Genomic DNA, 19588 nt, shown 5'->3' on the forward strand with positions numbered 1-19588 from the left:
TGTCCACTATTTTCTCTTGATTTCTTTTTAATAAATGCTAAACCATAGGATCATTTGCAGTTGTAAAGGCAGTTTAATCAAGGCCAATAAACTCCAGAGCTTTTAAGAAATACTGAATTTATCTAAATGAAAATTCACCAAGTAATTCTGGTTCTATACCCCCATCTTCTTTTGCCTCTTGTTTCAGAAGCTTGTTTAAGCACCAAGCTTCTGAAATCAAGATACCACTTGACTTACACTGCAGTTATGCTGTTTGGCCCATCTAAACCTCAATTTCCTCATCTGCAGAGTGGGTGTAGGAGAATTTACCTCATCAAGATATTGGGGAATTAGAAGTTAAACAGCCAGTGTTGCCTATTTTTAAAATATTTGTGAATTCAGTAATTGGTTTTCTAATCACCAAAGAATTTATACTCAGATTTTATTCTGTGAGCCAAGCTTTCTACCGATCATCTCCTGGATAAGTCCTAATTTTACCTTTAAATACCTTAAGTTTTAAACACATGGGAGGCACAAAGGATAAAAGTTGAGGTATAAAAACTCTGAAACACACACCTATAATTCCAGCTGCTCAAGAGGCTGAGCTAGGAGAATGGTGAATTTAAGGCCAGCCTGGGCAACCTGGTGAGACCCCATGTCACCACTTTTTAGGTTTTTAACCTAAGGCCATTACTGAAGTTCCCTGTCCTCAAATTTTTCCTCCATGAAATGGGGATTAAAGTATACCTTTTATGATTATTGTGATGACACATAATAACTAATCTATTATTTTATAGCAAACATTAAATGTCTGTAAAATCATTTAGTACTTAAAAATAGCCTAAACTGTGAAATCGATTCATTAAAACATATTAAGGCTAGTGCTACAATTTTAAAACTAAGAGTTATTCCATGGATGTCATGCCCAAAATGCCTGGAACTGACTAAAAGGCTGAGGAATCATGGGTAAATATGCCAAATCAAATAGTACCAAAAACCTCAGTCATCACCTGTGATGGCCATTCACAAACCTTATCTTCATACATGATAGTTATTATTGCTTATAAAATAATAAAAAGTTACATTATTTATTTCAAAATGAAAATTTATGTTTAGGAAAGAATTATGAAGTTCCTAACTCACTGGCAATCATTTATTAGTAACCCCATAATGCAAAAATGCCTCAAAAAAAGCTTTTTAGTAAAACATTGATAATTAGAGGGAGTTAAAAAAAATAAATAAGCAACTTACTTACCACTTACTAAACACTTCAGCAAGAAAAGCTTTGTGGATGGCAATACAGTCACTAATCTGAGCATAAGAATGTGGCTACTATTCTTAGCAGTAAATTAATAATAAAAAGGAAACAACTTACTTTTTAAATCATTTTACTCTGTTCATAACACACATTTAAATTGGCAGAACTGTTCCATGACAGACGAGAAGAGATCTGTCATGCAAGGAAATGAAGATTTTCATAAAGCTCGAGGAGAGAAGTACCAAGGTGAAACAAGACTGCACTAACGTCAGAAACAGCGCCGAGGCTTGTAGGTAGGAACAAAGGCAGATCCACTGTAGTTGGCCTAAGACCACTAATGTTCCCTAAAGGGTATGTCCTAAAATGCTTGGTAAATAGATCATGTGTAACACAGTGTAAATGAAATAGCATGACATTTCAGCGGGTAAATCCTGTAAGTTACTGGGCAGGTTTTACAAATCCCATTCACCTGTGATAAATAACTGAATTATGAGTCTGCAAAAGTAACCCCATAAGTGGACACCCAGGTAAATTTTATGACCAGTGAAATTCTTAGGCCAAAAAATAGCCACATGTATCAAACCTACACTGAATTAAGCTGGAACCAGTGTTGGGGGTTTCTGAAAGAACAGAGCAGGCAAGATTATTCAAACAGAAGATCCTCGTCCTTCTCCTCAGCCAGAAGGTTAGCAGGTTCCATCACCTCTCCAGCTGCTCTCCGTTGTTCCAAGTCCTTCTCACATTTTTCCTTAAGAATCTTTTTCTTCTCCTGTATTTTCTTTAACCTGTAAGATAAAAGGGGAGATTTTCTAAACACATCTTCACTATTAAGTAGATTTGATTTCTTTTAGTTTTGTAACAAGGATGATAATAAACCTAACTAGGACAAAATGTGATAACCATTAATTTCAATATCAGTAATTTATAACCCATTAAAGAAAGATGTGGGGTATAATATGCTAATTTAAGATATACGCTGATTTCACAAGCTCCTATCCAGGTTAAATAAATTTTGAAATCCATTCCCTAATGGGACAAATTTTGAGCATTCAGATATGTATTAAAATTTTGGATCAATGCTGAACATCACTGAAGGCGAGTATACAGCATACAAAGATGCTGTTCAAGCACTTAAGACAACATGTCTTCCCTAAACGCTGCTTCTTTCATCTACCTATGTTTGGCTTTGAATCTCTTAAAATTGAGGGCCATAGGACCATTAGGTAGATGTGTTTAGTAGGTAACTGTAAATGTGGAAAGACTGAAGATAGAGACAAGCTGATAATGAGATCACATTGTGGTAAAATTGGCTAGGACCTAGTATACCAGGAGAGAAGGATTTATCATTTAAGGAGGACAATGGACCTTTCCTTGGAACTGGGGTACAGAGGATGGATGGGCCCTCCAGCAGATCTGCTTGGTGCTGAAAAGAAAGCAAGATGGTTCCTCTGTTGGCTGAAGGGACAAGAGCATTATCTGAGAGTAAGGAAGAAGGGAGGGCCATTCACAAACCTTATCTTCATACATGATAGTTATTATTGCTTCTTCTGAACCAGGAATGCTGACCCCATACACCACCAATTTAATATTTATCCCTACTAACTCTAAATCTTCATGACCAATTCCTGAACATGAATATTTCCAAAGCTGAGCTAATTCTATCTGGAAATGCCCCAAATACTTTATGCCATCTCCACACACACTCAACATGCAGTACATATTTGCTGATTAAATGATTCTAGTTTCTTTCTCAGTTTTTATGTAGGAGACACCCAATCTAAATTGTTTCATTTTAAAGAATAATCAGGTCTTAACAGTTTCTCTCAAAGGCCTAAATTTCTGGAGATGCCACATTTAAGATATATGCAAAACCTGACACTGATCTGTCTCCACAGCCTTTGGCAGTACAGTAGTCCCCTTCTACGTGCAGGGTATTTATTCCAAGGTCTGCAGTGGACGTCTGAAACTGGATAGCACTGAGTCCTTTGTATAATGTATTTTTTCTTATGTAGTTGGTCCTTTGTGTCTGCAAATTTCATATCTACAGATTAAACAAACTATGGATTGAAAATACTATACATACATACCTATTATAGTTTGATTTATAAATTAGATACAATAACTGATCTTTTTTCTTACTAAGAATTTTGACTTTTTCCCTTATATAATGCTCTGGCTTCTCTTTGGCATATATGAATTACCAGCATCAATACCTTTGTGTTTTGGGGCCATTATAAAATGAAGTAAGAGTTATATGAACACAAGCATTACACTAGTAAGACAATCAATGGTTGATCTAAGAACTGAGATGGCTACTAAGTGACAGCTGGGTAGGGTATACAGTGTAGATATGCTGGACAAAAGTATGATTCACCTCCTAACACTGGGACAGAATGAGATTTTACATGCTATTTAGAACAACATGCAAATGAGAACTTCTAGATTATTTCTGGAAATTTCCATTTAATATTTTCAGACTGCAATTGACAACAGATAACTAAAATCATGAAAAGCAAGACTGCACATAAAAGTACTGTTGTATTAATTTTTGCTTCATATTTATCACAACAAAGTACAAGCTATGCTAATTCTAAAGAATGTAAGCCAACTTATCATTCAACAAATTGAGCCTTTGGATTACGGAAAACAAAAAATGATCAGTAACTGCCCAGTTTCAACAAACCTATAGAACTCTTCTCGCTCTCTTTCGTCCAGCTCTGTGATGATATAAGCAAGGGTGCGTTCAATCCGGGGAATGATGACTAGAGTTTAAAAAAACACAAAATGAAATATAATTCAAACTCCCCAAAGTAACTACTGTGAATATTTTGGTATGTGCCCTTCTATTTTTTTATACAGATAACACATTGCACCACAATAGATCCAACAATGAATATACTGAATATACATGAATAGGGAACATTGAACTACAAGTGTTATTTTAAAATATAATTTCAATCTATGATTAAAAATATCAAGCAGAGGGCTGGGGGCATATCTCAGTTGGTAAAGTGCTTGCCTTGCATGCACAAGGCCCTGGGTTCAATCCCCAGCACCACAAAAAAAAAAAAAAAAAAAAAAAAAAATCAAGCAAAGTCCAAGCATATTGGCACATCTATAGTCCCAGCAACATGGGAGGCTGCGGCAAGAGGACTAGAAGTGTGAGGCCAACCTCAGCAGTTTAGTGAGGCCCTAAGCAAATCGGCAAGACTTAGTCCCAAATACAAATAAATAAAAAGGGTTAGAGTTATAGCTCATTGGTAGAGCACCACTGGGTCTAATCCCCAGTACCAAAAGAGAAAAAAGGTGGGGATGTGGCTCAGCAGTTAAGCACCCATGGGTTCAACCCTGGGTACAAAAGAAAGAAAAAGACTGAGTAGAGGAGTAGGGCATTGTAGCACATGCCTATAATCCCAGCAATTGGAGAGGCTGAAGCAGGAGGATCACAAGTTCAAGGACAGCAAAATAGAAAATAAAAAGGACTGGGGATGTGGCTCAGTGGTAGAGTTCCCCTGGGTTCAATCCCTATTATCACAAAACAAAAAAACAAGCTGTGAGAATACTAATAAGTTAATTTTATGTGAGTTATTAGCTCTACTTTACACAGAATTTGCCTCTTCAACTTCTAGAACATGAATTGCCTTGAAGGTGGGAACTATTAACCATATCCATTTTGTTTTGCTTGCAGTTCCATGTGCCCTGGCGTAGCAAGCAATGAAGGGTGGGGATGGAGCTCAGTGACAGAGCACTTGCCTAGCACATGCCTGGCCCTGGTTGGATCCCCAGCACCACCAAAAAAAGTTTCTGGATTTTTAAAAAATGTTCCTTTAAAACATTAACAGAGTACCAAAGGAAAATTTTTGCTTCAAATTTTGCTCCTTTCTTGCCTTAAAACTTTAATGGAAACAGTTTTTTGAACAAAAAGCACTGTTAATACTATGCAGTCAAGTTTTTGAAATAATGAAATAAAGAAACAGAAAACAAATGTATCAAATGAAAAATTTACTTTTAGGATAGTCTAAAGAGATGGATTTAAAATTACATATTTAACATACACTGTTCAACCATTAGAAAGAACTAAAGAAAACATCAAGGTTCTTGAGAAACAGCTTTTGCCTTTTACCACCTGCATGCCTGACCAAATATTAGTAAGCATTCTACAATTTTTAACTCCCCCAGATCATATACATGAATCTCTCACTTCACTACAAGTTTTGGTACTACTGACACTTCGTTTTTCACACTAAGAGCAGCACAGTGTCTTATTCACCTTTCAATTTTCAGTACTGAGCCTAAGTCCTAGTAGTTGCCTAACAAGATGGGAGGGAGAAGTGAATGAACAAAGCAACTCTCAGCAGCTTTGACTCACCATGTTCAATGGCATTCACACGCCTGTTAGTTATCTTAATAGCTTCATCCAGAGTAACAAAGGAAGTCTAAAATAAGAGAACAAATTAGTATTGTAAGCACAAAGTCTTCCTAATAATACCCTGTTCACTTGGCTCCACTCAGACTGTAACTATAGAAAACATTTAGGAACCTAAAAGACAACTTCTTTTCAACATGCTTTAAAAAATAAAATTTGTGAGAGATTTCCATAGAGCTAACACTATTTCCATGTTATTATAATGTGTTTACTTCAGACTCACCAATATAAAGACAAAAATTACAAAAGCACAGACTCATTAATAACCTAGATATACATTAAGTGGCCACAAAAAGAAAAAAATGGCTTCATGCACAAATCATGTTATATTTGCATTTGAAACTAATATTGACTGTTTTTACCAATAGAGTGAAAATGAAACACTACACATACATTTGGTAAATAAGGAAAAGTAGGAACAATTGTGCAGAAGCCACCATTGTAGAAATCAAAACATTAGGGTTTTTTTACACAGGATCATAGGCAAAGCATAAAGTACAAAGGGCAGGGTGCTCCTGCACAATCTCTGAATTGTCTCCACGAGCATATGAGAAATCAGACAGGAGTTCTCCAGCTTTGCTGCTACTTACCTGTAGCGAAGCTAGTTCCACCAGTAGTTCCACTGCTTTGGCATAATTCCTCTTTAATTTAGCCAACTGTTCCCCACCTCTGGCTAAACCAGTTAGTTCATAACCTGAAAAAACCAGTCAGACAACATTTGCAAATAGAGAGTAAATAATCTCCCATAAAATTCCTAAAAGATAGTTCAGAAAAACACCAAACATGGAAAAACAAATGCTCTTATTTCCTATTAAATGCAAACATAAAGTGCCTATCTCACTTCCCAGACACTGTAGAAGCATCTGCTAAACAGTTTCCCTGAAGGATTCTAGTCTATTACAGCTAGAGATGAAAACTTTTTTTTTAATTTTTAATGTTTTTTAGTTGTAGTTGGACACAATGCCTTCATTTTATTTATTTTTATGTGGTGCTAAGAATCGAACCCAGGGTCCTGCACATGCTAGGTAAGCACTTTATTGCTGAGCCCCAGCCCCAGCCCCAACTTTTTTTTTCCCCAGTACTGGGGCTGGGGCTGGCAGAGCCTTGCGTGTGCTAGGCAGACCTCCACTACTAAGCCACACCCCAGCCCTAGAAGAGAAGCTTTTGACCACCCTTCACTTGACTAGCTTCCTTTGAAACTACACTGCCTGATGCCCACAGGACAGTATTAGATATGGAAAACGAAAAATCCCAAAATAGTGAAGCCTGGGAAAGGGGAATGAAAAAGAAAGCCATACATTGATGGCTTTCATCTCTTTCAAGATAAATCCTTTTCAGATGCTGGCCACAGGCGAGGAAAAAAGTGCTTCAATTAAACCTAGAATGATAGTCTCCAGGAAACACTAATCTCTTCCAAGATAAATCCTGCCAGGTGCTGGCTACTGACCCCCAAGCAAAAGACCAAATTCCTGAGTGCCCAAACTGACATACTCACTAAATCACCCATAACCTATATAAACCCAGTCCCCTCTTTTGTTCAGTGGCTCATTTTCCACAGGAGAGTGGGTCCATCAGAACCATGACCCCATTCCTGAATAAAGGCTTTTGGCTGTTTTTCAAAGTTTGCATGCAGCCTGGTCTCTTTGTTCTAACAACAGTGGCTCTCCGTTAAGAGGGGACTCTCAGAAATGCTCTCTATTTCTGTATATAAGCCATACTTAATATTGCATATTTCATAATTGAATATATAACACAAACCAATAAGGCACGAGTGCCAAAAGAAAGAATATTGTTTCTATGGAGAAAAAGCAATTCTACTCCTGGAAGACAAAATAATGCTACCAAATCAGAAATGGAATGAGTGAGACAAGAACAAAATAAGGAGCTATAAAAAAGATTCAGCTGGGCACAGTGGTGCATGCCTGTAAATCCAGTGGCTTGGGAGGCTGAGGTAGAAAAATCACAAATTCAAAGCCAGCGTCAGCAATTTAGTGAGACCCTAAGCAACTTAGTGAGAAACCTGTCTCAAAATTAAAAAAGTGAAAAGGACTAGGGATACGGCTCAGTGGGGTTAAGCACCCTTGGGTTCAATTCTGGTTTAAAAAAAAGATTCAGCATTAAGATTACATCATAGTTGTCCGGGATTGTAGCTCAGTGGTGAGTGCTTGCCTTGCCCATGTGAGGCACTGGGTCTGATCCTCAGCACCACATAAAAGTAAATAAATAAAATAAAGGTATTGTGCTCAACTACAACTAAAAAAGAAAAAGATTACATCATAGCATCTAAGATTTTATTCCACTTTACAAAGAATTATAAACAATGTATTATAGGTATAGTTTTTGCAGAAAGACAACACAGAAGTCTAATCAGTGTATTCTTAACAAAAGAAAAGGCTTAATATTTTTTAAATAGCAAATGATTATAAAATTATATATATCTACATTAAAATAAAACATTTTTCAGTACTAGGAATTGAACCTATAAGCCCTCTAACACTGAGCTACATCCCCAGTCCTTTTTATTCTTTTTTATATTGATTGTGGGCCTCACGAAGTTACCTACACTAGCCTCAAACTTGTGATCCTCCTGCCTCAGCTTCATAAGTAGCTGATTATAGGCACACCCCACTACACCTGGCAAATGAAATATTCTAAGATGCACAATGTTTTCTGACTCCTACCAAAGTACTTTTTTGATTATCTGATTAACTAATGTGACCTTAGCTAATAAGAGAACTTCTAACACTGGAACTTCTGAACTGTAAAACAGTCTGACTAGTATCATTTCCAGGACCAGGTTCATTTAAAGAGGAAAGAGGTGACTGGGAATGTAGCTCAGTGGTAAGAGTGCTTGCCTACAGGCACAAGGCCCTCAGTTTGATCCCCAGCACCCAAGAAAAAATAAATTAAAAAATAAAGGGGAGGGGCTGGGGATGTGGCTCAAGTGGTAACACACTTGCCTGGCATGCGCAGGGCGCTGGGTTCAATCCTCAGCACCACATAAAATAAAATAAAGATGTTGTGTCCACCGAAAACTAAAAAATAAATATTAAAAAGTCCCCCCCCTTTTTTTTTATTGGTTGTTCACAACATTACAAAGCTCTTGACATATCATATTTCATACATTAGATTGAAGTGGGTTATGAACTCCCAATTTTACCCCAAATGCAGATTGCAGAATCACGTCGGTTACACATCCACAATTTTACATAATGCCCTATTAGTAACTGATGTATTCTGCTACCTTTCCTATCCCCTACTATCCCCCCTCCCCTTCCCTCATATCTTCTCTCTCTACCCCATCTACTGTAATTCATTTCTCTCCTTGTTTATTTTCCCATTCCCCTCACAACCTCTTATATGTAATTTTGTATAGCAATGAGGGTCTCCCTTCATTTCCATGCAATTTCCCTTTTCTCTCCCTTTCTCTCCCATCTCATGTCTCTGTTTAAAGTTAATCTTTTCTTCCTGCTCTTCCTCCCTACTCTGTTCATAGTTGCTCTCATTATATCAAAGAAGACATTTGGTATTTTTTTTTAGGGATTGGCTAGCTTCACTAAGCATAATCTGCTCTAGTGCCATCCATTTCCCTGCAAATTCCATGATTTTGTCATTTTTTAGTGATGCATAATATTCCATGGTGTATAAATGCCACTTTTTTTTATCCATTCATCTATTGAAGGGCATCTGGGTTGGTTCCACAGTCTAGCTATTGTGAATTGTGCTGCTATGAACATAGATGTGACAGTATCCCTGTAGCATGCTCTTTTAAGGTCTTCAGGGAATAGTCTGAGAAGGGCAATAGCAGGGTCAAATGGTGGTTCCATTCCCAGCTTAAATAAATAAATAATAAAATAAATAAATTAAATAAATAAAATAAAGATGTTGTGTCCACCGAAAACTAAAAAATAAATATTAAAAAGTTCCCCCCCTCTTAAAAAAAATAAAATAAAAAAAATAAAGAGGAAAAAGGTGATCCCAGACACACATATTATAAAAAAAAAAGTGTCACACTTACTGTCAGTTCCTTCGTGGTAATGTTCGAATACTGGTAAAGTAACACCTGTTAAATACAGAAGCATTTATAAACATGGTCATGAAGTACTGTTTCTTAACTACTGTTTCCTATATTTCTTTTTCACCAAATACTCAAAAGTCAAGAGATTAGGCCTGGAATTATAATTGGTTTCAATTAATGAATTCAGAACCTGTCTTCTCAATTCTGAATGATAAGGACCTATTAATGGTTTTAACATGTAAAGTCAGTCAAGTTGTTCTAAGTATAAGAAAAAATGGCATATCAAGGTATTATTGTACAAATGTTAATTTTTAAATGTCACCTTTTTTCCTCCAAGGATTCTAAAGAGTTGAAAAGTCACCTGCTACATTGTCTTTCTTCGCTCGAATCTTCACTTGGGCTTTATTTACATTTTGGATAACTGTGGTGCTACAGAAAAAGACAAAGCCTTTATTTAGTTTTATTTTTAGAAATCAACCTACACAGACCCAATGAGTTAGTCTCCACATTAAATGAGACCAAGAATGAGATGTCACAATGAAGTATGTTTTGGTAATTGTCTTTCTGCCAGAAAAGGGGGAAAATCTGCCATAGGAAGGGCTCAGAGAACAGAGAATGAACAATACTTAAAACATTAGGCATAAGAAATATTCAACGGATGATTCTAAAGTACATGGATTTTTTGAATTTTCAGTCAGTACGTGGATCTGTGATAGGGGTTCCCATTCTGCTAGTGTAATTTGGAAAAAACTTTCTTTCTTTTAGGTTTGCTGTGTAGTTGGTTAAGCTGTGGTTCAAATGTTTTACTCCAACTTCCTTTCAGGTTTTACCTGACTCCCTATCTGGTTCCAACATAAAGTGTTTTCCCCATATCCATTCTAAAGCACACTTACATACTACTGATTTCCTCCCTGAGCTGAAAACTTTCAATGCAAGCTGTTTATCCTACCAGCACTGGCAAACATTAGTCTACCACCTCACTTGGCCATAAGGCCTTCAGACTGTAAGGCCTACCTCCAAGGAAAGCACCTACTTAAGACATGATGTCATTGGGAAAAGAAAACTAAATGAAAAAATCCTAAAAACAACTTCCACTTGTCCCTCACAAGCCATCTTACTTCTGGAAGTATTAAACTGAAAATAACAATGCTTACCTACCTCACAAGGTTATCTGAAGAATCACCAACACTTTCAATTGACACAGACTGTTTGAAAACTACTGTGTATCCTTTTTCTAAATAATGTACTGGGGCTGGGGTTGTGGCTCAGTGGTAGAGTTCTTGCCCAGCATGTTTGAGGCACTGGGTTCGATCCTCAGCACCACATAAATATAAATAAATAAAATAAAGTTAATAAAAATAAAGAAGAATATACTGATATGACAAAAGCCATAAAGCTACTGATTATTTTAGTACTGGGGAGAGATCCCAGGGGCACTTTACCACTGAGTCACATCCCCAGACCTTTTTATTTTTTGAGACAGGGTCTCATTAAGTTGCTCAGGGACTCACTAAATTGCTAAGGCTGGCATCAAATTTGAGATCCTCTTGTCTCAGCCTCCCGAGCCATTGGGATTACAGGTGTGCATCACCACATCCAGCTAAGCTCCTGCCTTTTAACTATCGGATTCCATTCTCAAAAATTTAGCCTAAATAGAAACAAAAAATATATACCCATGTATTTTCTCTAATATTCAAACAACCCAAAGAACCTGCATCAGGAGAAAAAAAATTAGTAAATCATGGTACATCTTGAGGAAGATTGTATAGCCATGTGAAAATAAGGAAAAATTGTTTATGATACCACATTAAATTAAAACGAACTATAAAAATCAAGTATCCTGTGCCTGCAACTACGTAAGGCACTTGTGGATGGTAACAGTGGTGAGGGGGTTAAGTGTTTCTCCTTATTATTACTAAGTCATTTATTTGTCTTTAATGCTTATACATTTTAAAATTTAGAATGATTTACAATGAAATCACAAACTGAAAGCACTAACTTGTTTTAAACCAGCCTGCTGTGTCATCTTACCTGAAGTCCCCTGCTGTGAACTTGGCCTCAGCTAGTGAAAAGGCAGCTTCTCTCATCACTTCACCCATCAACATTTTAGTCTGGAAAAGTATAAACCCACAGCAGATTCAATCAAGTTTTTTATAAGGAAAAATTATATTAAAGTTAAGTTCCTTTAATAGCTATCCTATTTGATGCTAAGTATGAAATATCAGTAACAAATGTTGATTTGATAATGACAAAACAAATAAAAATTGCCAGTTTTGAACAGTTTTGGTTATGATCACTAACACCATTGTAAAACTATGAGTTTTATAATTCAAACATTAGAACACATGCATTAGTAAATACAAAAGTAAATATTTACTGAGGAACTTATCTTGGTCCTAAACATGTGATTTGCTCTCATTAATCTTTTAAATTCACTATAGTGAATTTAAAAAGAGTCAAAAATCCTAATGCCACACCGATTCTAAAGGACAGCTGGAAAACTTAATTTTATAAATTTAAATTTATATATCCAATAATTTTTTTGAAAGAGGAGAAACATTGGGTCAGATGGGCAGGGAGTTGGCTGACCAAGTAGTAAAAACCTACAGCTACAATAAGGAAATACATCTAGTATGGAACAGATAAGAAGTAGAACAAAGTGTTTTTATAGGAAAATAAGCCCAGGCCAGGAGTGGCAAAACACACCTATAATCTGAGAGACAGGAGGCTGAGGCAGGAGGATTGAAAGTTCGAGGCCAGTCATGGCAATGTATGAGATGCTATCTCAAAATAAAAAAATATAAAGGGCTGGTGGGGGATGTAGTTCAGTGGTAGAACACCCCTGGGTTCAATCCCCAGTATTGAAAAAAAAAAAGGAAAAGAAAGAAAAAAAAAAAGATGCCTAGATATAAATGGGAATTTAATATAATGAAGCAACCATTCACAACTGTTCATCCATTTACAAATGATAAAGATAAATCCCTTACATTGCCCCCAACCAGAAATAAATAAATAAAATGATCTAGACATTTTAGAAATAGAGTTTAAAAAAAAAAAAAACTATAAGTCAACCATAGTGGTGCACACCTATAGTCCCAGTTACCTAAGAGGCTGAGATAGAAGAAGCACATGAGCCCAGGAGTTTGAGGTTAGTCTGGGTCACTTAATGAGACCCTGTTGCAAAATTTTAAAAAGTTCTTTATTTCCTGGCTGTCCTAAGCTGAGCAGCATTCCTCTGCCATTATGTTCTGTCTCACCTCTGGACCAGAGCAATGGAGCTGGACAAAAGTGGACTGAAACCTCTGAAATCAGTAGATGATATCAATCACTCTGCTTGGACTATGCCTTTTTTTATTCTGACCACTCAGATCTGCTGTTGAAAACCTCAGTTCACCACATATATTCCTATTCACTATAATGAGCTCCACTGAGCAGAGAAAGACATGTAGGTGGCCAAATGAATGCTCAGACCCAGTATGTGAATGCCTGATTCACAGCCTCATTTGAAGAGGTCAGGAAAAAATAAGGAAACCAAGACTGAGAAAACTGAAAATGTGACATGGCATCCTGGATTGGATCTGGGACAAAAATAAGACATTAAAGAAAACCTGGTGAAATCCTAGTTAATAGTAATATACTGATGTTGGTTTCCTAGATTTGACAAACATATCCAGAAAAATGACATTAAAGGAAACTGAAAGTGAGTGAGGGATATATGGGAATTCTCTGCACTGTCCTTGAAACTTTTCTATAAATCTAAAATGATTACAAAATAAAATGTGTACGTAAAAAATAAGCAAAAAGGGCTGGGTATATTGTTCAGTGGTAAAGCACACCAGGGTTTACTTCCCTGTACCACAAAAATGACATTTTTTAAAAAGGGCTAGGAATGTAGCTTAGTGGTAGAGCACTTGCCTAAGATGCCCTGGGTTCAGACCCCAGTACCTTAAAAAAAAAAAAAAAAACAGAGGTAAGGTTAAATTACATTATCCATGCAATGAAATACCATGAAGCTATTATAAAGAATGAGAGAGCTGGGGTTACGGCTCAGTGGTAAAACACTTGCCTCACATGTGTGAGGCAGTAGGTTCAATTCTCAGCACCACATATAAATAGATGAATAAAATAAAAGTCCATCAACAACTAAAAAAAAGAAGAAGAAGAAGAAGAAGAAGAAGAAGAAGAATGAGACAGATTTTTATGTATTGATGTAGAAAGCTGTCCACGTTCTGCCATCATGGGGCAGGGGAGAGAAGGGAGCAGACCAGGAAATATTATGGGATTTTATATATGTATATAACCTCTGCATGTGTGATAATTTTTGTACACGCTACCAAATATTTCATTTCAAATAGGTGACATAGGGATGAAAAACCATAAACCAGTGTCAAGAAAAACTACCTCTGGAAAACAAAGAAAGGATCATTGTGGGGAAAGAAAAGATATAAGAGAACCTTTTCTTTTTTTTTTTTTCTTTTTTCTTTTTATTTATTTATTTTTTTATTGGTTGTTCAAAACATTACAAAGCTCATAACATATCATCTTCCATACATTTGATTCAAGTGGGTTATGAACTCCCATTTGAGAACCTTTTCTTTTTAAAATATATAATTCTGTATTCATTTATCATTCACCCAAAAAGTACTGATTAAAACTTACTATATGCCAACACTATTCTAGGCATTAGAAATACAGTGCTGAAAAGTCTCTGAAACTTGTATCGTCTAGTGGGGCAAAACAAAGAAGAAAATGCTATGTAGTAGTACATATTACAATACAAATAAAATACAAAGTTGTGACAGTAGTAAAAATAGTGGTTACATCAGATTGTGTAATCAACAATGACCTCTCTGAAGAGACTGGAATGGCCAGGTGAGCCACTCCTAAAGAGCATTTTAGGGAGAAGAAAAAGTTGATAGGCCCTGGAGGACAACAGAAAGAATGCTCCAAATGAGGTCAGAGAGGCAGGCAGGGGGCAGATCAGATCAAGTGAGGCTTTGTGGCTTTGCAGGCATATTAAGGAGTTTGGATTTCATTAAGTGAACTACCCAAAACTAAAATCTATATGTATGTATGCTAGCATTTCTCTAGTATTACACTTGTCATAATGGTGTTTTTACTTTTGAAAGAAAAAAATTTAATTAAAATAACTAAAAATTAAGTGCTAAGGATATATCTCAGAGGTAGAGTTGTGCTCAGCATGCACAAGGCCCTGGGTTCAAATTCCAATTCCAAAAAAGAAAAAAAGAAATAATAAAATGCCAAGGTCCATGCTAGATTTTCCTTAGATATTTATAAAATAAATACTGCTTAAGCAAAGTTCACTCTACCTCTATTATCTTCTTCAGGATCTGTCGGAATCGAAGAGTTAGGGCATCAGATTTTTTCTTCAGGAGGTTTCGGCCTGTTTGTGCTCCTTTTAAACGAGCCTTCATGATGGTCTGTGCCCTACAGAAATTACAAACAAAAACATTCATTGTTTTTGCTTCAAAGACATAAAATACCTCTATAACATAGTGTTAAAATTATCCTTTATTCTTTTGATATAATGAGAGAAAATATAAAATTTGTAGCTGAGAAGTTTAACTTGTTTCTCAATACTAGAAATTTCTACCCTTATTGTTCCATAAAAGTTTATTTACTTACAACAGAAACAATTCTATAATCAATATCTGGAATATTTATTGAGTCATAATATGCTCTATCAGGAAATTTATTTTATGACAGCATAGTTCAAATACTTACTTAACTTGTTATATTTAATAATGTTTCAATTTCCATGGAGATTGAAATATTCTATCCACTAACACAAATCAAAATTTGGGTGCTGATTACTTCAGTAGTAGAGCACTTGCCAAGCATGCATGTGGCCCTGGGTTCAACCCCCAGCACCCCAAAGAAAAATTTGCAATGCAATTAACCTCAAGACCAACAATTCCACTTCGAGGAACTTATCCTAGAGATTTATTCCCACATGTATACAAAAACACATCTAAAATTAAGGATGAGTACTCCATCCTTATTTGTAATAGCAAAAGAATGAAAATTAAGGCTCAAGCAGGGTGCAGTGTCACATGCCTGTAATCCCAGCTACTAGGAAGGCTGAGACAGCAGGATCACAAGTTCAAGGCCAGCCGAAACAGCTTAAGGAGACCTATCTCAAAATAAAAACTAAATAAAAGGGATTGGGAGTATATAGTTCAGTGGTAGAACATCCTTGGGTTCAATCCCCAGTACCATTTTTTAAAAAGGCTCAACCTAGGACACTGTACCCCAACCACTGCCACACTGCCTCATCTTAATACCCTCTCAACCTCCTCACCCATCAACCACCCCCATCCCACACCCCCACACCCCTTCATGGTACTAGGGATTGAACTAGGGTCTTGCACCTGCTAGGAAGGTGCTCTACCACTAAGCTGCACTCTCTCAGTTCTGCCCCACATTAAAGATGTCTAGTAGCGGCAAATAACAGTTCTTGCCTTGCAAAGCAGTTAGCAGTGGCTGACTTTGCCCTGATTGGCCTCAAGAGGTCTAATCAAGTGAAGCTGGTTCAGTTTCCAGCCTGAACAGGAGCTATCCACACTAATGTGTACATTTAATATACAGTATTGTTGACACTACATACCAGAATTGGGGCTGAAAGGACTTGGATCAAATTTTGGTAAAATCCTACTACTGAAGATTCCAATAAGTTTAGAGTGTACAGGTAAACTGGTTGATAATTTTTTTTTTTTGGGGGGGGGGTTAATTGGGAATTCGACCCAGGGACAATTTACCATAGAGCTATATATCCTCAGCCCTTTTCATTTTTTGAGACAGGGTCTCACCAAGTTGCCTAGGGCATCAGTAAATTGCTGAGGCTGGCAATTTGAACTTGTAATCCTACTATCTCAGTGTCCAAACTGCTGGGATTACAGATGTACACCACAGTGTCTGCCTACAATTTTAATAATAATTTAATATTCTGCTAATTTATTATCATTTTTAGTATCCTGCTAGATGATGGCATCTCAATGAAAGGGGCAAATTTTAATTTCAGAAGACTCTATGAATGACCCACCCAAGCACTTAGAGCTAATATGCAAAAGAACCTGGATTTGCCTGACTTCTGTTGACTCCAAATCTCTCATGTCTCTTTTGCTTCCACTCTACACTTGTTTTGTTTTCTCTGGTGCATAAGTGAGTGAAAGCAACATTTCAGAGGATATATCATGAGTGGACTGTTGATGAAACAGAAGTCGCCAGTGCATTTTCTAGCTGAGGACTTTTTTAAAAATATTTTTTAGTTGTCAATGAACCTTTATTTATTTATTTTTTATTTATATGCGGTGCTGAGAATCGAATCCAGTGCCTCACACGTGCTAGGCAAGCACTCTACCACTGAGCCACAACCCCAGCCCTAGCCTAGGACTTTTAAAACCTGTTCTTTTACATATTTCAGAACTGCTCAGGCCTACCAAAAAAAAAAAAGTTGACCTTCAGCTAGGACAATGACTTTGTTTTCAGCTGAATCAAAGACATCTGACTACATGACAAAGAACTGCTGTCAAGCCTTGGGGAAAATATTTACTTCCTGCAACTGATTTTCCTCTCAACTCACAAGTTGAGTGCTCCCAAATAGCAGTTTTCACCTTCACAAACCTATCATTTTTCTTGTCTAAGCCCAAAGTCCATTTGTGCTTCTCTAGACTCAAAAAAATTCCAAAGTAAAAACAAAAACATGTTATCATTCTGACTACTGTCAAAGAAAAGACATTAGCTAAAACAATGGGGAAAGATTTTATTCAGGAACCACTGTGTCACATGAGGGAAAGCACTGGGCTACATTTTGATTTGTGTAGAAGTAACTGGGCTTGTTAAAAAAGAGAATGAGGGAGTGGGCCTTGAGTGAGAGAAGTGAAAAATAACAAAGCTTTGGTCAGTGTAAATACAATTAGGCCTGGTGTGTCTGTTAGCTGGCAATTATGGAAGTTAGGGTTCTATCCTGCCACAGAGACTGGGAGACAGAGACCTCATCCTTCCCAATGATTAAATTTCAAAAGTACTCTCAGGTCCTTCAGAGGGACACTTCTTAAAGGTTTACAGAAAAACTCTTTTCAGTAAATGCTTTAAGAAACGGAAGTCATGGCTATATTGATCAGGAGTTGGATAGAACAAATATTTAATTCTCCTAGCAGCTTTCAGCTTTTTCAGGCAAGCATTTTATTTTTAAATTTTTGTAGTGCTGGAGATGGAACCCAGAGCTTCATGCATGCTAGCCAAGTGCTCTGCCACTGAGCTATACCCCATGACCATATTTTAATGGGGATCTGAGGTCATCCTAGGGCATGGCCTTATGCTGCTCCAAGCCACTGTTGTTTCTCAGTGCAGAGATTTGGATGGAGTTTCGGAGTTACCCCAACGGAGTACTATCCTTATCAGTTTCACAGGATAGGCTTTTCTCCACAACTAGCTCTTTTCCTGCCTAGTACATCAACCTAATGGTCAGTTGAGTGAAAGTAAAGAGCAAATTTACAACTCCTTCATTTCATTAAGAGCTATAGTGACACTGGCAAAGACAGAAGTTTGGAGTCTGAAAATAACTGTTTAAGGGTCCTCATATACTGTAAGAAAAATTACAAGATGAGGAAAAACACCCCATAGGACAGGATATGCAGAGATCTAAGTATCAGAATCAAAACTTATTTTCTGCTTCCTCAATGACAAAAAAAGAAAGAAGAGAGCACAAACAAGAACAATATTTATTCTCACAAGTTGTTAAGCACATTTGTGAAAACTTTAAAACTTTCATTACAACTGGCCAACGATGTGACAACGATTTCAGGGCAATAGAAAAGGCAGTACAGAACTGAACAGATTTCAAAACATGGGTTGGTTCAAGGAACATTCTCTGTAGATTCTTTATGGACGATTTAATCAAGACGCTCTCTCATCCTAGATAAAGCCCCCAGGCTGATGGGAAAGAACGATATATAGTAAACAAATATCCTCTTAACAATGTGATGAGCAGTCTTAACAGAGATCTTTTAAAAGGGTGCAGTGGTGATAGCAAGAGGACTGCCTCAGAAACGCAGAGATACCGTCCCACCGCCGCTGACACTTCAGGATCTTGGAAAATGAGTAAGGGAATCCAAGATTGAATCCGACGTCCAAGCTAGGGCGACTCGAATCAATCCCCACTTTGACTAAGGGACTTTCTATATGCTTCCCGTGGCGGTAAACGTCCCTTCTCATTAACAAACCCCCTCGAGTTTTCCGTCGTGCCGCTAAACGGTGATCTCTGTGAAGGCAGAGATGGCGACGTCTGACTTATATAAATCCAGTGCGTGGCTCAACAACCGTAAGGGGAATGAATGACTCGACTAACGAATAAAGACTGCGGACCTCCACAGAAGCCAGCAGGACCGGCGCCTTTTCCTGTCTGTCTGGTTCACCCAGGAGAATCCTGGTTTCAAGACAAGACCCTGGAAGAGAGCAAAGGATAGGCCGGGAAACTAGGAACCTCACTGGTGGTCCAGGGTACGGAGGGATCAAGCTCCAGGCAGGCGTTCCTGAACCTGAGAGCGCCACTCCTCTCGTTCTTTTACTTACATTCGCGAGGGAAAGATTTCGATCCGGTCTTTGCCCGACATTCTGACGATGACTGTTCGGCTCGGATCCCCGGCCGGGCAATCGAGGGGGCAAGAGCTCCAGTACTGGCCGCTACCGTCCCTTCCTCTACTGGAGTCAACGTTTGTGTCACATGACCCCTCGCGTTGCTAAGAGGTAGCAGGGATACCCATTTTTCACTTCCGCTTCCAGTTGTCAGAGACGTCAGGGAGTGGGCTGGACACAGACGATGCCCGGATATGAAGGCGCGAGCACCGCGGAATTCCGGTTCGACTCCCAGCCCCTCCCCTTCCAG

The 19588-nt window shown here is 37.6% G+C and overlaps 1 protein-coding gene across 1 annotated transcript; it reads right to left on the bottom strand.

The window, feature by feature from the left end:
- Positions 1–1193: 1193 nt before the first annotated feature.
- On the bottom strand, positions 1194–19547 carry ATP6V1D (ATPase H+ transporting V1 subunit D). The gene is made up of 9 exons (XM_081291018.1): positions 19276–19547; positions 15012–15129; positions 11713–11792; positions 10043–10110; positions 9682–9726; positions 6254–6357; positions 5607–5673; positions 3921–3999; positions 1194–2022 (listed from the first exon to the last, which is right to left on the bottom strand). The coding sequence occupies exons 1-9, from the start codon at positions 19314–19316 to the stop codon at positions 1881–1883; spliced, it is 744 nt and encodes a 247-aa protein (XP_081147144.1). The 5' UTR covers positions 19317–19547; the 3' UTR covers positions 1194–1880.
- Positions 19548–19588: the final 41 nt, after the last annotated feature.

The sequence above is a fragment of the Spermophilus citellus genome (assembly GCF_964194105.1).
Source record: "Spermophilus citellus genome assembly, chromosome: 4".
In the NCBI taxonomy this organism is placed as follows: domain Eukaryota; kingdom Metazoa; phylum Chordata; class Mammalia; order Rodentia; family Sciuridae; genus Spermophilus; species Spermophilus citellus.